Below are 21570 nucleotides of genomic sequence, written 5' to 3'. Positions count from 1 at the left end.
TAGAAATTTGTGATTGTTGGATTTTGTTTTGTTCTGCAGCTGCCTGGAAGATTATAAAATCATGGCTGGGACCCGAGGCTGTGAACATGCTGAAATTTACCCACAAGGCTGATGTACAGGAATATATAAATACAGAATATTTGCCAGCGCACATGGGAGGAATTGTAAGTTGCATTCTTGTAAAGAGCAAACAGAGTCCACCACTTCAATATGTCAGTCGAAGAATAATCACTGATGTCTTTCAGGGAAGGAAATCTGCCATCCTCACCTGGTCTGGCCTGCAGAGCCATAATAACATTATTCACTTTCAATTTCCCTCTGAAATGGCCTCGCAGGCACTCAGTTGTATCAATTGCTACAAAGTCTCAACAAAAAAATGAAACCAGACAGACCACCTGGCATCAACCTAGGCACCAGAAAAGACAGCAGAAGCAGCCCTTTTGATCCTGCAAAGTCCTCCTTACTAACATCTGGGGTCTAGTGGTAAAATGGGGAGAGCAGCCTTTCAGACCAGTCGAACAACAGCCTAACCTTGTCATGCTTGTGAAATTATCCCTTACAAACAATATCTTAGACACCACCATCACTGATCAACTGGTAGGACAGATCAGGTAGAGGTGGCAGCTCTATGGTATACTGTCAGGAGTGAGTTCCCTCTGAGTTCTCAACGTTGACTCCAAACTCTCCGAGGTCTCATTTTTTCAGGTTAAACGTGGGCAAGGAAACTACCTGCTGATTACCACATACTGTCTTCCCTCAGTACTCCTCCATGTTGAACAACACTTGGGAAGAAGCACTGAGGTGACAAGAATGCAAAATGTACTCTGTGTGGGAGAATTTCAACATCAACCACCAAGAGTGGCTTGACAGTAGCACAACTAATTGAGCTGGTCAGGTTCTAAAGAACATAGCTGCTCAATTGAGTCTGTTGAAAGCGGTGAGGGAACCAATAAGAAGGAAAGACATCCTCAACCTCATCCTTACCAGTTTGCTGGCTGCAGATGCATCCTTCCATGATAGTATCAGTTAGAGTGACCACTGCACAGTTGTTGGAGAGACAAGTCCCACCTTTACATTGAGAGTGCTAGGATTTGCCTTCCTATTTGTGTGCAGTACATACATAGGCAATTTTCCGTACTATCAGTCCAAAATGATTCTTGGTTCTTGAGAGTTTACTTTTGTTCTATTTCTTTGCCAGCCTGGTAACTTCTAACCTTAGAACTGTCTTCACAGTAAGAATAACACTGGAAATCTTCCCTTAATGTAGGCACGGTAAACCTTCCAAAATATTTTACAAAAGGTAGTGAGTTTTTAAATTCCTCTAAGAGTAATGCCTCTAAGAGCTTAATTTGTGGTTTCACCTTCTAGTGTGCTTATCTCCCTGTCAAAATTACTTTGCTTAACCATCTCAAATGTAACAGAATTTGCCTAGGCCATTTCCTGTACGAACTGGGAGAAAGCAAGCACTGCAGATGCTGGAGATCAAAGAGCTCAAGTTCGAAACAACAATTCTCCTGCTACTCAAATGCTGCCTGACCAGCTATGCTTTTCTAGCGTCGCACTCTTCGACTCATTTCCTTTACATTATCAGTGCCTCAGGTGTTAACTTGTATGTTGCCAATAATATCATGTTTATGCATAATAATCCCAAATAGCTACCTCTGACAGTGAAGCATAAATTTCCTGTCCATTTGCCTGTCAACCTACTTTGCAGAAGCAAGGTTCAATCCTTCCTTGCCCACTTTGTTTGTCTAGCCATTTTCTCAATGATATAAAGAATATCTGCACATCTTTTGCTTCAAATGTTTCAAAACTGGACTTCAAATGTGTATCTGAAATTCCCCACCAGGGCCTGCATCATCTGATGTGTCCTGTTTCAATAGCACTGTTTTAAATGTATATTCATGTTCCATCATTTTATTTTTCTCTTGTTCTTTTAATTCTAGTCCTTTCAATTTCATTTCCATAGCCCGGCTCCCTTTCCTCATCTTCTCATTCTCTTTGGAATTCCATCTCCAGTTTTTTCTTCAGAACCAAAGATAGAACTTGTTGGAAAAAGCTCAACAGGTCTGGCAGTGTCCGTGGAGAGAAATAAGAGTTAACGTTTCGGGTCAACCGAAATGATAAATAATTTCTGTCCACAATGCTGCCAGACTTGCTGAGTTTTTCCAGCAATTGCTATCTTTGTCTGATTTAGAGTAACTACAGGTCTTTCCATTTTTCTTTCATTCTCTCGTATTCAAGCTGCCTTAATTGGAACAATATCATCTGATTCTGATATATCTAAGGTACTCTGCCTCGTTTGAATTTCATCTAATTCTGAGCTTGTACCTCAATTATTTGTGCCTTTTTAACGCTGCCTGATGATGTCAGTTTACCTGACAAGTTAATCAACCTGGATTTTGAAATTTCCTTTATGGCTGCCAGCAATTCTACCACCTATAGGAAATCCTTTGCTATGTGTTAAACACAGTACAGAAATTAGTGATTTTCTTTACACGTGTTATATAATATCTCTCTCAAATCCTGTTGCCTCTGTTTCAAATCCAGTCTCGGACCAGCTTGCAAGCTTTATCACAACTCGCTTGGATAGTTAACTGGCAGTCAAGTCCTGCTATTCCTAGACTCATCACAAAAGTTAATGATTTTTAAATAAATACACAAACTTCCCCAATTTGCCTAACTTTCAAACCCACATTGATAGAAAACACAGGCCAACTTTTTCTACTTTAAAAATCACTCTTAGTTTTAGGCAATTAAGAATGTAGCTACAGGTAAACAGTTGGAAATAGTCAGTCTATAACATTAAAAATTAAAATTTTAATTTCCTAATGAACTCCCCATATACTACACATATGCACTGACGTGTACAGAATGGAAAAAATACCAATGGATGGATGAGAAAAATTGTAAGATTGTGTAGTCGTTGTTCCGCAACTTCAGTAGAATTAATTCTTGCTGATCCAGATATTTCTTCCTGGCTTTCCTTTTTTGAAATGCTTCACTGGCTTGCACAGGGCTTGCAAAAGGTGTCTCAGTGAGATCATGGCCTAAATCCATATAGCTGCCTTTAACCTTTACTCCTTAATGGCCTTGCTGAACAAAATTTTAAATCTGAAATAGATCCAGCATTCACTGCAGTTCGTGGAAGAGAGTTTCAAAAATCTGTCACCCTTTGTGTGCAGAAATGCTTCCTGACATCTGGCCCTAATTCTCAAACTGTGCACCTTCGTTCCGCAGTCCCCACCAGTGGAAATAGTTTTTTTTTAAAACCTTGTGTTTTCCTTTTAATATTTTGAAGAATTCGATCAGATCGCCACTTAACATTTTAAACCCTTGAGAAAGGGGTCTACTTTGTAAAATCTGTCCTCACAACTTAACCCTGAAGTCCAGTGCCATTCTTGTAAAGCTACTCCCTACAAAGTTAATGTATTCTACCTAAGGTGTGGTGCCCAGATCTGCTGTCAGTACTCCAAGTGGGGTCTAACCAAGGTATTGTATAATTGCAGCATAACTTATGCAGCCTTTAACTTCAGCCCTTTAGATGTAAAGGCTAGCACTCCGTTAGCTTTCTTGATTATTTTCTGCACCTGATTGTGACATTTTAAAGAGCTATTTATGTGAACGCCCAAGTCTCTTCAGAGATCCACTACATTTTAATTCATACATTCTGGAAAGTACCCTGTTCCATCCTTTTTTGGTCCAAAATTGATGTCCTCACAGCTGGGATTTTCAGAAAATATTTGATAAAGTCCACGTAGACAACATCCATAGACATTCTCTTGTCCACTACTTTAGTAACCTTAAAATTAGGTGATATTCGTCAGGCATGATGTACTTGTCACAAATCCATGCTGGCTCCCCCTGATTATCTGAAATTTTTCAGTATTCAGTTACCCCATCCTTGATTATGGACTCCAACATTTTTCCCAGCACAAATGTTGGCTAACTGGTCTGTAATTCCCTAGGCTCCTCTTTGACTCTTCTTAGAAAGCGATGTGATACTGTCAAAATCAGACTTTACCTGGGGGACTCTTTTATGAGTTTTTTAAAATTTACTCAGAATGTAGTTGTCAATAGGTGGCCAGCATTTGTTGGCTGTCATTTTTATTGATACTGTCGTAAACCGATGCACTTGCAGTCAGCAGATTGGTAAAAATTAGGTAAGGTATGTTTTTCCTTGCCAGCTAAAACAATTGATACAGGCTATCAAAAGAAAAGTACTGTTTCACCGTGTGAAAATGAAATGCAGGGATCCTCCAGGACTTGGAAAGATGGGTTGCACATTCCGACAGAATCCTTTCATGATGTCAGTCACTGAATGATCTATCTTTTGCTGTATTTCCAGCTCCTCTGGGATTTTAATTCAGATTTTGCAGGATTTTGCTTTTTTTCTTGTCATGTTCTCTCAGGCTGTGTTGACTAGTCTTGCAGTATTGATTGACCTTGCATCCAGTCATATCCCTGAGCTGCTGCTATCAGTCTTTGCCATCATTTCTGATATGTTGCCTTCCTTCAGCTTTCCCAAGGCTGCAGTTGATTTCCTAAACTATTGCTGTCCTTTATGAACAAATGTGTTTACTTTCTAATATTTCCATCTCTAGTGTTAACTACAGTAAAATAGATGACCACTTAAGATATCTGATGTTTCGCAGTCTGCTGATACGTAGAACTGTTGTTTCAAATCACATTTTACCTTGAAAATTAAAACACACATTCTGCAGCATTTAAACTGTTAGCATTTTTACTACAATTTATAACTGAATGAATGAGAAAATCAATTTATTTTCCACCATTTAATAGCGAAAAGCTCAGGACTTTTCAACAATATTTGCATGTTTGACTTTTCAAGTAGAACTGTTCTTGATATAACTCCCTCTTTTTAGGATCCTTTTAAATATAGCTACCCACCATTGCCCGATGATGACTTTCAAACACCTATATGTGAAAATGGTCCAATCCCAGGTGAAGATGAACTGGATGGCAAAGAGAAGGGAGATGGAGATAGCAAGGAAACTGTTGATGTTAACAGTATTGAAGAGCCCTTGCACAAACAAAAAAAGGTAGTACTTAATCTAATTTGCTCAGTTATTGTCTAGTTTAATCAGGCAATTTGGAATAAATAGTGATCATTGAGCTTGCTGTTACAATAACTTTTGTTCACTTTTCATAAAATTCTTACACATTTGGCTGTTAATTGCGATATTCCGAATCCATGTATGTGATAGGGCTCACATGTATCGTGATAGCATAGATTACTTCTGTATTATATGATTCTATGAATACAACTGGTCAGGTAGGGTAATCACCATAAACAACCAGCAGCCAAAAGCTTACGCAAAGTAGATAAAGGCCATCAGTGATTGACCAACCTTCAAAATGATCCTCTTAAAACTGGGTGATTTGGGACAAACAACAGGGAAATTATTTTTGAGAATTAAGCATGCCACAGGAGGCATGCCAACTTGTGTGGATGGAACTGGAACTTGAGTGAATGAAAATATGGCAAATGGTGTTCATTGTGAGAAAGTGTGAAGTCATCAAATTTAGATTTAAGAAAGACCAATAAGACTTTTCTTAATGGAGAGAAACCAACTATGTGGAGGAGTGAAGGGATTTAAATCTCCATCATTAAAGTTTGCGCGCATGTTCAAAAAGCGATGTAAAAGTGAACAGTAGTCATTACCTTGAGGGGGCTAGAATAGAAGGTGTTCTGCCTTAGAACATAGAACAATACAGCACAGAACAGGCCCTTCGGCCCACGATGTTGTGCCGAACTTCTATCCTAGATTAATCACCCATCCATGTACCTATCCAAATGCCGCTTAAAGGTCGCCAATGATTCTGACTCTACCACTCCCACGGGCAGCGCATTCCATGCCCCCACCACTCTCTGGGTAAAGAACCCACCCCTGACATCTCCCCTATACCTTCCACCTTTCACCTTAAATTTATGTCCCCTTGTAACACTCTGTTGTACCCGGGGAAAAAGTTTCTGACTGCCTTGTTTGTTCAGAGACTCAGATTAAGCTGAAGTGCTGTATTCCATATTGGGCACCACATCTTGGGGAACATTAATCATCCACAGAATGCGTACTTTGCACATTCCCAGAGAAAACACCAGAGTTTAAAGATTAAATTAAGAGACCAAGTTGCATAAACTCTCATTTGTATTTCCATAACTTTAAAACCTTAAGGGCTGATCTAATCAATTTTTCTCAAACTGACTAGGAGACTCCATACAGGAACGATAAAGTAATTATTCCTTTTTGGAGAGTCTAAAACAATGATGATCTTGGGCATTAAATCACAAAGCCTTTCCTTTCCCCACAAATAGGATCATAGAGATGTACAGCATGGAAACAGACCTTTCGGCCCAACCTGTTCATGCTGACCAGATATCCCAACCCAATCTAGTCCCACCTGCCAGCACCTGGCCCATATCCCTCCAAACCCTTCCTATTCATATACCTATCCAAATGCCTCTTAAATGTTGCAATTGTACCAGCCTCCACCACATCTTCTGGCAGCTCATTCCATACACGTACCACCCTCTGTGTGAAAAAGTTAGGTCTCTTTTATATCTTTCCCCTCTCACCCTAAACCTATGCCCTCTAGTTCTGGACTCCCTGATCCCAGGGAAAAGACTTTGCCTATTTATCCTATCCATGCCCCTCATAATTTTGTAAACCCCTCAGCCTCCGATGCTGCAGGGAAAACAGCCCCAGCCTGTTCAGCCTCTCCCTATAGCTCAAATCCTCCAACCCTGGCAACATCCTTGTAAATCTTTGAAATTTGCTCCATTATACAGATGTGGATATTCGGTTAATTGAAATTTTTTAAGACTGAATTATTCTGAAATTACAGCATTGAAGTATATGGACCAATGTCAGCTGCATACAACTGGGGTGTTGACCAGCTAACAAAATTACAGCACAGGTTTGAGGGACTAAGAACCTATTTTGCTCTTTTGTATATGAGAGAACGTAAGAATAATGAAGAATGTTACATTTGTATGTGCATGAATGTTCTTCTCCAAACTGCAACAATTAATTTTGTAATTCAGGCTGTTTCTAATGATGGCACTTTCATATAGGAAGGAATTCTGGTACAAATTAAAGTTTTTAATTTGGCTCATTAACATATTGACCTTTAGGGGACATATAACTTAATAGGCCTTCTCTTGCCCTCCTAATGTGTTGAGGATCATTGTGCAACACTGGTATTTTCATTATATTACATGGGATTTGTTGAAAAATAAATTATTGGCTCTTGTGTAGAATCTCTTGCACAACTCTCTTGAGCAGTCTACTCCTTTTGCAGTCTTATGACACATATGTTTAACTTGGGGTCATTAAGCTCTTGCAATTCTTGCAGTAGAGTTATGCAATACAGTATGTTACTGGGTTAGAAATCCAGAGATCTGGACTTTGAAGGATGTTGTGAAACTTGAAAGGGTTCAGAAAAGGTTTGAAAAATGTGTTGCTGGAAAAGCGCAGCAGGTCAGGCAGCATCCAAGGAGCAGGCGCATCGACGTTTTGGGCATAAGCCCTTCAGAAAAGGTTTACAAGGATGTTACCAGCGTTGGAGGATTTAAACTATAGGGAGAGGCTGAATAAGCTGGGGCTGTTTTCCCTGGACCGTTGAAGGGTGAAGTGGTTTATAAAATCATGAGGGTTATGGATAGGATAAATAGACAAGGTGTTTTCCTTAGGGTAGGGGAGTCCCGGACCAGAGGGCATAGGTTTAGAGTGAGAAGGGAAAGATGTAAAAGAGACCTAAGGGGCAACGTTTTCACACAGAGGGTGGTACGTGTATGGAATGAGCTGCCAGAGGAAGTGGTTGAGGCTGGTGCAATTGCAACATTTAAAAGGCATCTCGATGGTTATATGAATAGAGGAAGGCTTTGGAAGGTAATGGGCCAAGTACTACCAAATGGGACTAACTTAGATTAGGATGTCTGGTCGGCAGGGGCGAGTTGGACCGAAGGTTCTGTTTACGTGCAATACGTCTCTCTGACTATAATGATTCAAAGATGTGTCAAATCCTAGCAGCGCTCGATGGGAAATCAAATCAAATTGTTAATTAAATAATTCTGATATTAAAACTGACAATGGATTGTTTGTGAATCTTCCAGATTGTTATTGTTATTGTTGTTCGGCTATTTTACTAATGCCATTTAATGCCTTTGCTGACTTGGGCTGTATATAACTCCAGATTCGAACAATGTTGGCAATCCTCTGAAATCGTCTAGCATGCCTTCAATTTGCATTCAGGAACACGACTCACCACTGTCTTCTGAAAGGCAATTAGGGCTGGATGATCAATGCTAGTCTTCCCAGTGATGCCCTTATTCCATGAGCGTATTTAACAAAAACTACTATGTTTTTGATTGTTCATCTTCCTAGCTGATTCATTAAAGCAAGTCTTGTGATTATCTTGATATATTATGATCAGCAATATAAATGTGGTATGGCAAAGTCATCTATTTTTCACTTCTGCAAGCTGACTCCATAGCTAGTTTTTATTGAGTAGCTGTGAAAAAGTTTAATTCCTTTTTCCAACAGACTACTGAGGGAATTGCTGTTACCAAAAGCAACAGTTGAGATAACATTTCATTAGTTACTATTAGAATTAGTTTTCTCTTCCTGTTTTGTTGTGATTATAATCACCCAAAAATCTATACTTTGACCACCTGATAAATCAAAACCATATTGAACGATATCTTAACACTTTTTGTATATAAGGGCTGTGGTGCCAGACAATGAAGTGAGATGCTACATGGTGCAACAAGTGTGTTGTTTCCCTTAGCAATGTATGTATTTTAGTTTTCATGTAAAAACATTGAATTGACTGTTTGCTTTGATTACTTTTTCTTGTGTTGTATCATCTAATGTCAGTTACTGCTTTTTGCACTTTAAATTTGCATTTTCTAAATGAATTGTAGAATGAAAGTTCAATGGGATGCTTATAATATAATGTAAGATCTTAGTCACTAGCAGGCTATGATTTTGTTTTATTTCTTAGGTTTCTTTTGACGACACTGAGCGTTTGGATTTAAAGATAAAATCGATGAGAAAACCACACACAGTGTTCAGGGGATCGTTGCTACACATAAGGTGATTCATCATATTTACACTGTGCATACTAACTGATCCCCTCTAATAGTAGTTTGATGTTGTTTGCATTAAATTATTAGAGGCACTATTGAAATGTGCTTTAATTCATCTGAGAAATATTGAGTCATTCTGCTTCTTGTCTAACCGTTTAAAAGTCTTATGCAAGTGTTGAATCTTAGTTTTTTGATTTAAAATGTTGGTAGGTATATATGTTGAACTCTGTCTTCCATGTAGGGTACAGAGGAAGTAAACCAAAGAATAACTTGCGTGTTGCAGAAATTTCTTTTGTCATACTAACTTTAATCTCTCTTTCCAAACAGTTACATGTATTATCTGTTTTTGTTTTAAAAATAGTCCTGCTGAAGATATTCAGTTTGGTTCTAAAGAAAGTGGAGAAACTAAGTGTTTGATAGTGCTTACCAACGTGACAAAAAACCCTGTAGCATTTAAGGTAAGTTCTTTAGCTTAGTGATCATTGTAGAGTTGGATTTGATTATTTGTGTAAAGAAGCTATCATGTTTAATTACCAATATAAACAAAGGTTTTTAATTGTGTAGTTATAGAATTGAGAATAGTACACCTATTTCTGTAAGGTTCAGAAGAACTAAATCGGAATACCAATGAAACTTCAGAAATTCTGAGAGACTTTGACGAGGCAGATATTGAGTCATTGGGCTCTCCAGTCAGGATGGTCATAAGGGGGAGGCTACATAGCACTGAGATGAGAAGAATTTCCTTTGTTCAGAGGTTGCAAATCCTTGAACCTCTCTCCCCAAGAGAGGAGGATGGCCAGTTATTGAGTATATTCAAAGCTGAGATTTTTTGTTTTGGATACTAAGGAAGTGGAAGGATAACAGTCATGGGATAGAAGAGTGGAGTTGAAATAGAAAATCAACTATTCTTTGTTGTTAATGTTTTGATTTTAGAATGGTGGAGCCGACTCTGCTCACATGGCTAGCACTGCTTCTATCTCTTGGTAATTGGTTATCACTTTTGTGAAAGTGAAGCTATTATGAAGGCAAAAATCTATATTTTTCCCAAAATAGTTTGTCTTTCCATATAAACTAACTTATTCCAAAATGATTGCATGAATACTATCTGGTCTCACATTTACAATTACTTATAGAGTCTTTGAGTCATACAGCATGGAAGCAGACCCTTCAGTCCAGTTAGTCCATACTGATCATGTCCCCAGAATAAACTAGTGCCACTTGCTTGCATTTGGCCCATATCCCTCCAAAACTTTCCTATTCATGTACATATCCAAATTCTTTTAAATGTTGTAACTGTACCTGCATCCACCACTTCCTCTGGCAGTTCAAACCACACATGAACCACTCTGTATAAAAAGGTTGCCCCTCATGTCCTTTTTAAAACCTTCTCTCACCTTAAAAATGTCCCCTAGTTTTGAATTCTCCCACAGTAGGGAAAACACCCCCACACTATTCACCTTATCTACGCTTGTCATGATTTTGTAAATCTGAGGTCACCCCTCAAGCCCCTATTGAAAAAGGTCCCAGCCTAATTTTATAACTCAAGCCCTCCATTCCCAACAACATCCTGCTAAATCCTTTCTGAACCTTCTCCAATTTAATGATCTCCTTCTTCTCGCAGGTGTTATAAAGCGGGAGGTTGACCCCCCCCAAGAACTGAAACCAAAACACCCGCCTCTCCCTATAATCTGTAACAAAAAAAGTGTGAAAAGTGGTGTAACCTGTTTTTCAGCACCTTCTAGTGGTTGAATAAAATAAATCCCTGACACTCCAAAATCAACAAGTAACAATTTACTTATCTAACTCTAACAGTGAACAAATTATCTAACCTAATAACAAACTGAATAAATCCCTTTATAACTACCATCTATTCCTGAATAAAACAAGATTCTAATGGTATGCTGTTCTAATAATAAAGTCCCACTCGTATACAAAAAAAACAAAATTTAGACACTCAAGATTACTGTCAGGTTACATGTCTTCCAGAATGTTCTGTGCCTTCTCTCTTGCTGCTTCTGTCAGGAACACTTTCTCCGTTGTTAGTACCATTATTATTTAGATGATGCTTTCTCTAATGCATAGATGACTGACAGTCAGCGATTCTCTGTCAAGAGCTGAGGACTGTTAGCTCTGACTGATGGCAGCTTGTTCTGGGATCTTTGTCTAACTGCCCCCTTCTTTTATACTCATGATGACATATCAGTATTTCTTACAATAGGATTAGTCCTATTTAATAGGTATTTGGTATCTAAGTGCCTTGTTCAAATTGGTTAAATTCGAAAGCCTGTTGTCTTGGTAAAAACTGTTGCTTGGCCTGCTAACTGTATGGCCTTTGATACAAACATTTCAGTTTGGGCTCTGTCCTTGCAAACTCAAGTTGTTGCTCACAGATGTTAATTTTAATCCCTCATAGAAAAAACACTATCTTTTAAAGAGACCACACAATGCTTCCCCCGCTGAGCATTTGACAATTTTACAAATGCCAAATTCAAACTTCCTGCCTCCCCATACACAATTACTCTACCCAACTTTCCAACACGTGGCAACCAGAACGGCACATCCTGACGTGACATGACATACCAACTCCGAAAACATGCGTGCTGAACACCTTAACCACCCTACCTATACATGATGCAAACTTCAAAGAATTATGCACCTGAAACCCTAGATCTCTCTGTTTACAATGTGACCCAAGCCTTTACCAGTAATTGTATAAGTCCTGCCTTTGTTTGTTTTATCAAAATTCAATACCACACATTTAACCAAATTAAACTCCATCTGCCACTCAGCCCATTGACCCAACAGATCAAATCTCCTTATTATCTTAGATGATCTTCTTCAATGCACACTATGCCACCAATTTCAGTGTCATCCACAAACTTACTAACCCATGCCTCCTATATTCTGTCTTAAATTTATATTACTACTTTCTTCACCATTGAATGTTCCAAAGTGCATTATAGTCGATTAACTACTTTTAAAATCTTTGGACCTGAACATTTAACTCTGCTTCTCTCTCCATAGATATTGCCAGATCTGAGTTTCTCCAGCATCATCTGATTTTTATTAACTACTTTTAGTCTTCTAAGAAATAAAGAAGCCAATTTAGTTGCAGCATGTTCCACTAAAAGCAATTCGATAATAGCAAGTAATCTACCTTAACATCAGATAATGATTTGGTGAGCTCCCCTGCTAAATATTTGCAGGGGTATCTTTCGTAGTAATAACCTTTTTATCTAAGAAATCTCTGACATTGTAACATTCAAATCTGTATGGGGCTGAAATATCAGTCTAGACTTTGTCCTTGAATCTGAGGAGTGGGAACAACCAGTATACCATTCAGAATAGACTATCCAAAGAGGCATTCATTATTCTCTCCTCAAAGACAGAAGTTTGCTACTCATACCTTCAGAATTTAATTTGAGCTCTGGGTGCACTTCTTTATTAATTGAATTCAATACAGTATTAGAACATTATTTCTAAACATTTTTTGAAAAACTTGAAGCTGTGTATAACAATTAGTGTCAAGTGCTTAAAAGTACCTTTTATAAAATGGATCTTCTTTGCATTAATGCTTTTAGATAGTTATTTCTCTGTAAAATAGTACATGTAGCATGTTGGGAACAATCTCTTCCAAGGGATCAATGGAGAATAAAGTGATAGTGGTATTCAAGCCGTCTATCTTTTTTATTCCTCTTTCCCCAAACTAGGTTAGAACAACAGCTCCAGAGAAATACAGAGTGAAACCAAGCAATGGCAGCTTCGAACCAGGCAGTTCCCTGGATATTCTTGTATCACTCCATGGAGGTATGGCATGTCCTCCTCTTATTGCCTGTAAATAGTGCATTTAATGTTAGATTTAATGTGATCAGTAAGCTGAATTTGGTCATTATGATTTGGAGAAGCCAGTGTTGGACTGGGGTGGACAAAGTTTAAAAATCACACAGCACCAGGTTATAGTCCAACAGGTTTATTTGGAAACACTAGCTTTCAGAGTGCTGCTCCTTCATCAGGTGGTTGTGGAATTTTTATAGCCCAAAGGAGTCCAGTGTCATGGAGATGTGATACCGTAAACAATCTTAGATTATAGGTCATTGTGAAGCAGTTTGAAAAATTAAAAGAATTAACAGGAATTTAATCAGTATAAATTTATTTTGAAGTCTTACAGGTTATGCAGTTAGGGGCAGGTGGTTGCCTAATGGCAATGCCACTAGACACTCAATCCAGAACCCTAGGCTAATATTTTGGGGGCATGTTTTCAAATCCCACCATGGCAGCTGGTGAAATTTGAATTCACTAAAAATCTGGAATAAAAATCTAGCCTAAAGGCAAACAAGTAACTGCTGTCAATTGTCATAAAATGCCATCTGGTTCACTGTCCTTTTTGGAAAGGAAATCTATGACATTTGGGCTGTCCTGCCGTATGATTCGAGACTCACGGATAAGTGGTTGACTCTTAACTGCCATCTGTAAAATTAGGCATGAACAATAAATGCGAACCTAGCCAGCTTTGCATGCATGCCGTAACAAATATTTTCAGAAGTTAATGATTTAGATTTGTTTGTCTCCATAGATGTTGCCTAACCTGCTGAGCTCATCCAGAAGTTTTTTTGTTCCTGTTTGATTTCCAGCAATATTTGACTTTTACAGTCTAATTATCATTTTGCTAAAAATTTTATACTTCCCTTTAAACACACTGATTCTGATGCTCAAGCAATTGGAAATATGTTTACTGCCACTAGGTAATGGTGCACTAATCCACAGAGTACATGTAAAGAAAACAGGATTTTACTGAATTGTGACATGGTCTTAATTGTTAACTGTGATCTCTGTATGTCTATTTATGCCTCTTGATTCTTTGTCCCCATTGTGCTTTAAAAATAAATCCATCCAGGAGCAGATGTTCCATGTGGAATTTTCTCTTAAGAGAGTTGATTTTTGTTTAGGAAACCAAGTTCATGTTCTGCAGTAGATGTTTGTACTGAAGCTGTTTTTGACAAACAGCAGAAATATTAGACAATAGAAAGTTGCTAAATATTTGCTTGCTTCTGCATCTGTTTGATAAAATGTCTTAACTTTAAACATTTGCATACATATGTTTGAAGTTAACAGTAAACAATAAACTCTCCTGCCCTCTCATCCAGAGCTCTGGGAAAGTAAAATTGATATATGATTGGAAATAGTTTTTCAGGTCAGTTGCTGGTAATTCACTTAAATAGTACCTACTCCTGTGATTCATAACAGTAAATGTCAGCATGATATTAGCTCCATGAAGCATCAGAGTTTCTGCTCAATTACTGTTTATCAATTAAATAAATTGGTGATGATTGAGTGCCAAAATTTAATCAACCTGACTCAGTGAATAGCACAAAAATATGATAACATTATAAAATTTGTATAAATGTTAAGATTTCCATTTCATGTATCTATTCAATTGTAAAGTTTCAGATTTCAGGAGCTATAAATTAGTATATGGCAGTAAACATGACTTATGACAACTTCTGTACAGAAAATTAGTGTCAGGTTTTAACACCAATGATTTAGACCTATCCTTAAAACTTAATGTGCTCCCTTTACAACTGCAAAATTACATGCTGCAGATACCCATGTCCATTTTATTACCGTTTCTAATGGTATCTGTTGGACAAATTATTTAAAACACGTGCAGTTTGTGTAAGGTAGTGATGCTGTCGCTAATATACTTAAAAATGTTTATCTTTGTTGCTATTTTTGAGAACTGGTCTCCTGGTATATTTAGTGATCTGCCTCTTCCTATTTTTTTGGATGTGGTTTTTAATAACATGTATTTTAATTTTAACTTGAGTGAGTAGAGATAACTGGTAAAGTGTGACAGATTTGTAGAGTGTATCTGAAAAACGCTTTTGCAGCATTTCCAGTTTCTTCTATGAAGTATGCTATCCCTAATAATGAATGTAATCTCTCCAATCTGAATCACTGAATTATAGACCTACTAATTAGAATTTGTGCTTCTCTCTTGAAGTCCACAAAACTGCAGTTCTGATGTATTGTCTTTGCACATTTGCAATTGACAGGAATTATATAAATATTATTTAAATCCAAGCTATTACTATTCGTCAGAATGAATATCTTCTGTCTTCAATAAATTTTACCTGATGACTATACTTGTGATACATCATAAGTACAACCATTTGCAGGTTTTCAGAGAAAGTCACTTTTTTTTTAATGTGCTAACTTGTAAATTCTGGTGCCTGTTACTGGGTAGCTGAAGCTATCTATAGGAAGTTAGTGCAAAAAATCAGTATCTGTAAGGAGCTTCCACATGGAAAATGTAAAAACAATAGATAAACAACCTAGACCATCGTTCAACTTTATTGTTGTGATCTTTCTTAAATCTTCATTAGAGATCAGTAAATTCAACTGTGAATCGAATTTTCCCAATGGAAAACAAATTGGTGTAGATTAAGTTAAAACTGACACAACAACAGGTTTATTTGGAGGCAGTAGCTTTTGAAGCACTGCTTCATCAGGTTGTTCACAACCAACTGATGAAGAAGCAGTGCCCTGAAAGCTAGTGTCTCCAACTAAACCTGTTTATCTATAACCTGGTGTTGTGTGATTTTTAACTTTGTCCACTCCACTCTAACACTGGCTTCTCCAAATCATGGTGTAGATTAGATGCCTTGTAGTGAATGTTTTACAGTGTAGCAATTAGAATTAATATTTAGAGGAACAAAATTAGCTAAGATTTCAAGTTTCTGCAAGGTACTTAAGAAGTTGAGACCTTTTTGAAGTCAGAATTTATTCCTATGGAACTATTTTGAAATTCTGATGTTTGTGAGAAAGAGAAATCTGGTCAAGTATTCTATCTAATCTGCCTCAGAACAACAATGGGTAAGTTATTGGAAAATTGCAACATTGAGTGCCAAAGAGAAATTCATTTGAATTATGTAAAGATTTGGAAATGTGCAGATTATCTGACTAGAAAGGATATTAAGTTGAAAGATAAGGACATCATAGAGTTACAACACTGATGAATAATGCTGGAATTAAACAATGGAATGACATAAAGGACTTAAATTTGCTGCCTGTTGTTTTCTATGAACCTGTCATTGTGAGCAGTGAGGACTTGAAAATTGTGCAGTGACAATACAGGACATTCTTGACCAATTGAAATAAAACATATTTTTAGATATTCGTGAGAAGAATTGTCAGAACAGATGAATTGGCAACAGTAAAGGTGAAGCTGACTTTTAGGAAGAATGCAGAAAAAAAATCAAGAAATAGTTGTGGAAATGCCAAAATAATGATCTAAGTTCAAACTTTATTAATAGCTTTTCCACGAATACCTCCTGAAAAATTGATTCATTGATTTAAAGCTCATTTCAAGTCTTAATTAAGTTTGCTGTGATTTCAAAAGTTGTTTTTTTTTTCTTTTCTATTTTCTTGTACTGTGTTGTCACATGAATTCAAGACTCAATGTGAATACCAAATTCCCAACTCAATGGGAAAGAAAATAGGTGGAATACAGTCTTCAAATCTCATCACAGAAGCTTGTGGAATCTAGATTAATTAGGGAAGGAAATCTGCCTTCCTTAAATTCTAGCCAACATGTAATTCCAGAGCCACAGAACTGTGGTTAACTCTTAAGTGCCCTCTGACATACCCTGTAATTTATTCAACTGAACCAAACTGCCTTATAAATGTTAAAGCCAGGCAGACCAACTTGTACTGATGTAGGTATCGGAAGTGATACTGGATTACCCTCTCTTGTCCAGCACTGCAGCAACTCACCATGGCTACTCTGCCAGCATCTTTTCAACTCATGACTTCTACCACCTCGAAGAATGAGGGTAATAGGCTCACGGGGACAATAATACTTAAAAGCTTCCCTCTGAGCCACATACCATTCTGACTTGCAGCTACCATATATCACTGTTCCTACACTCATCAACTCTTTTCTAACATTATTTTGGGCATACTTATATCAGACAGATTTCAGTAATTCAAAAGCTTGCTACCAGTTGTTCAAGGGCAATTAGGCATGGGCAACAAATTCAAAAGCTTGCTACCAGTTGTTCAAGGGCAATTAGGCATGGTCTTGCACTGGTGCTCACATCCCATGAAAAAATACATTGAATCATCACCAATTCACCTATTCTATGATAATTCTATTGAATACTCTCTTTGGCTTGTTGCCTTTCCTATGATGCAACACATACAGTCCTCTGAATTTGCCTAATTCCCGACTTTATAAATTGATCGTAACTATTTTGCTAAGTACTTGTTGCCTCTATTTAAAGAGTTTGACCTTTTAAAGGGTTTTACTTGCACTAAACCATCAAGGAATTTGCTGATTTGAATCTTTAAATTTTTTTCTATTCATCTGACCTTTCATCTTTAAGTATCTCCTCCCATTATCTTGAATATTCCCAGAATTAGCTGGTTTACAGTCACTCTGTTTTGTGCTGTTTTGCTTCCAGAGAGGTGTTGATGAAAGATCAAAACTCTGAAGCATTAACTGTTTCTTTCTCTCCATTGGTACCTATCAGACTATTTCCAGCATGTTTTATTTTTCAGGTCCCACAATATTTTGCTTTTGTTTTAAGTTTAATTGCGGTTCCCCGCCATAATTCTTTAGGAGTAAAGAATTCTAAGCAAAGTTTTGGTTATCTCTTAATATCTGACAAAAGAAAATTGGGGTGAATACCATCCAGTGTCAAATTATCCTCCTTGAGCTCGACTTATTTTTAAAGTAAGTTCCTCTTCTACAATCTCTGACAATCCCTTCCCACCTATAGTGCACCCACAGTGAGTTTCCCTATCAAGAATTACAATTTTCATCTTTCAGCATGTGAAGCGTTGTCAGCTTGCAAACTACAATCTAATTTCATAAATAACTATAACTCCTATAGTTAACGGTTTTAAAAATTCTTGCACTCAGGTTCCCATACATTTTGTAGTGATGCTTGTAGCATTTTTATTGAGCAGATACTTACTTTGTGAAAGATTTTGTTTTAAAGCATTTGAAGAGAACCTTTGAAATTAATTTTCTAAATGGGGAGAAAATTCAGAAGTCTGAAGTGCAAAGAAACTTGGGAGTACTAGTTCAGGATTCTCTCAAGGTAAACTTATAGGTTGAGTCAGCAGTTAGGAAGGCAAATACAATGATGACATTTGTTTTGAGAGGACTTGAATATAAAAGCAAGGATGTACTTCCGAGGTACTATAAGGCTAGGTTTGGAGTATTGTGTGCAGTTTTGGGTCCCATATCTCATGAAGGATGTACTGCCCTGGAGCGTGTTCAGAGGAGTTTCACAAGAGTAGTCCCAGGATTGAAAAGCATAAGATATTAGGAACGTCTGAGTTTAGAAGGATGAGGGGAGGTCTAATTGAAACTTACAGAGTACTGAATGGCCTGGACAGAGTAGATGTTGGGAAGATGTTTCCATTGGTCAGACAGTCTAGGATCCGAGGGCACAGCCTTAGAGTAAAGGGAAGAGCTATTAGAATAGAGATAAGGGGAAACTTTTCAGCCAGAGAGTGGTGAGTCTGTGGAATTCACTGCCACAGAAGGCTGTGGAGATCAGGTCGTTGAGTATATTTAAGACAGAAATAGATAGTCAAGGGATCAAAGGTTATTGGGAGAATGGGGTTGAGAAATTTATCAGCCTTGATTGAATGGCAGAGCAGATACGAAGGGCTGAATGGCCTAATTTCTGCTCCTCTGCCTTATGGTCTTATGGAATTTTTTTTTTCCCCCAATACGTGCCATGCTTCCCTCGTGAAATAACACATACCTGAGCTAATAATAGAAATGCTAGTGCCGCTCAGAATAACAATTAACTATTGATAAGTTTCAGATTAATCATCTCCTGAATCCACCAGTCTTATCCTGAGAGCTTCCTAGATCTAAAGCTGTGTTTTATTTATCAATTGTATTGCTTATAATATTTTTAAAAGTTCCACACTAAGTACAACAAAGTTAGAATATTAAGACAAATGCATCATTTGAAACTGGTTTGTTTTCTTTTGCAAATGTATTTGCTAATGTAATTCTGCTGTATGAGACTTGCGTAAATGATTAGATGTGCAGGAATAACTTGTAAAGAAGCTTTCCCCCCCCTAATACTTGGACAGTGGAACCTCTGTATATAACAATTGAACAGTTTACTTAAAAAAATGTTTTTAAGCTGTCATTTATTTAAGCGCTTAATTTCTTATCACTGAACTCAGACCATCCCAATTGGTGTTTGGAAGTGGAGGGGAGGGGAATAGGGTTTATGATTCCAAAGGGTGACGTCTCTTAAACTTTCATACCAGCATATTGATAGATTTTATTTTCTTGTTCATAGGATGTGTGGATGTTACCCACAAAGTCATGAGTTAGCCCGTATCTCTAATATCCCTTCAGGTGATCCTAGTGAGCCCCTATTGTGAATGGCTACAATCCCGAAGGTGTAGTACTCCCTCAGTACTACTCCCTTAGGCAGTTCCAGAATCTTGACCCAGCAACGGTGATATTGTTCAAGCAGGGAGGTGGTGTGACATAGGAACTTGCAGGTTATGGTGTTCCCACTCTTTGCTGTCCAAGTTGTAGTAGCAAGCGTATAACAACTCCATGGTCTGAAGTTTCTACTTTCTTCAGCCGCTTAGCCTCTGATTATTTCCAGCAAGAATTGCCTTTTTTCTTTTAGCTATAATGAATCGTTTCTTGTTTTTTTTGAAAACAAAAGTCACCCAGTGATGTTTTTTTCCTTAAATTTGATTACTGTGCGTATTAATATTGTGCATTAAATGGAATAGGCTATTTTCCACATTGAAGATAAATTGAACTGAAAGTCTTCTATTTTGCACCCTGTGAAGTAAATCAAGCATTGGCTGCCTTCGGCTCTGTGCTAAGACTAGGGCACCTGATCTCATTAGTACAATATTTTGTAGCAATCTTTCAATGATATTGACATTGGTTGCTATGGATATTTGATCAAACCAAGTAACTCTGTACCTAGTACCTGCTCATTAACATACGATAACTTTTCACAAGCTGCCCATTTCTCCTTGAGCTCTAGAAAAATAAATCTAAAGTAAATCTAATTTGACAATCCAATAGTAGTAAGCTCAGGCAGAGCACTTAAAAACAAGAAAATAATGAATGTGTCCTCCTAAATGTGTGACTAATGTTTTCTGCTTTATTAGAATGTATTTGGTTTATTTTATTTACAGCTTATTTGATTGTTATGAGCTATGTTAGCTGGTACAATACTGTGTAATTTTGCTTTTGTTTTGAATGCTAGATGTAGTAAAATCAGGAACAAGTGTGTTACAAATAAATGCTTTTCCAGTACAACCATGATTTATAGCACTTGCCTTTTTTATTGACTCAGACAAAAATGGAGAGATGAAAGTAACAGCATAAGAGTCCAGTCAACCCATTGCACCTTTGCTAGCTCTTGGAAACAAAACTGTGCTTAATTCTGCATCCCTGGTTTTGTCCTTAGCGTCATTAAACGGGCTCATTATCCACTATCAATCCAAATCTGTCCTTGAAATATTTTATGGAATCTGTTCCAACAAAACTTTTTCACATCCAGATCTTGACAACAGTGTGGAAAAATTTTGCATTTCTCTAGATCTTTTGCCAGTGATTTTGAATCCATCTAGAGGAAATATGTTTTCACGCTATGAAGACCTCTCTTGGGTCACATCTTGTTCTCCTTCATTTCAAGAAAAATTCGTAAAGTTTTCACCCTCTTTTCGTAACTTAAGTGTCACGTTCTTTGTAGCATGTTGGTAAATTTCTCCTGAATTCTTGAGGCAATTACATCTTTTCTAAAATGTGGTCCCCAGAATTGTCTCATTCCAGCTGAGGCCTTATCAACTGCCACCTTTTAAGGATTTTTGTCAATTGACACTGAGGTCTCTTTGAATTATGTTGAAAAATAAAGATTTATTTTAAATAACTAAATTATTTTAATAATTAACTGCCATGTTTAACCCATTTCAGCATCTTGTCTGATATCTTGAAGTCTGTGACTATCCTTCTTGCCACTCCCTACATCTGACTGTAAATCACTTATGAAAATTGAAATGCCTAGACTTAAAACTGACTCTTGGGGATCGCCAGTGTGCACTGGAACCCAAACCCTGCCCTGTCTCAGCCACATTCATCCACCATCTTTCCTACCTCTCACTGAGTCAACTTGATATCCATGAGTTTCCCCATCATAAAGGGTTTCCTTCAACTTAATAAATCTCTTTTATGACTCTTTGTCAAGTATCTTCCAAAATATTAGCTCCCTCTGTATGAGCCATGACCATGCTCCATTCTTGGAATGGGACTTTCTAGTCATTAAAATAATATTGCCTTCCTCACCTTTTCACCATCGTCTGTTACTTTGATATATGTTCATATATATTCAAAATAACCTTCGGAAATTTTTCAGAACTGAATAAATATCTCATCTGTTTCTCAGGTGTTA

At 37.5% G+C, this 21570-nt stretch overlaps 1 protein-coding gene across 4 annotated transcripts in view; it reads left to right on the top strand.

Moving 5' to 3' along the window:
- mospd2 (motile sperm domain containing 2) overlaps positions 1-21570 on the top strand; it is an 84242-nt gene that overhangs the window by 39630 nt on the left and 23042 nt on the right. For all 4 annotated transcript variants that reach the window (XM_072584839.1, XM_072584838.1, XM_072584836.1 and 1 more), the window contains exons 8-12: positions 40-164; positions 4887-5063; positions 9028-9119; positions 9474-9570; positions 12823-12919. In XM_072584839.1, the coding sequence (XP_072440940.1) occupies positions 40-164; positions 4887-5063; positions 9028-9119; positions 9474-9570; positions 12823-12919 (588 nt within the window). The remainder of the gene's footprint in view (positions 1-39; positions 165-4886; positions 5064-9027; positions 9120-9473; positions 9571-12822; positions 12920-21570) is intronic.

Source organism: Chiloscyllium punctatum, chromosome 15 (genome assembly GCF_047496795.1).
Source record: "Chiloscyllium punctatum isolate Juve2018m chromosome 15, sChiPun1.3, whole genome shotgun sequence".
In the NCBI taxonomy this organism is placed as follows: Eukaryota; Metazoa; Chordata; class Chondrichthyes; order Orectolobiformes; family Hemiscylliidae; genus Chiloscyllium; species Chiloscyllium punctatum.
Note: the sequence above shows the minus strand (reverse complement) of the source record. Positions and strands in the feature narration are given on the sequence as shown.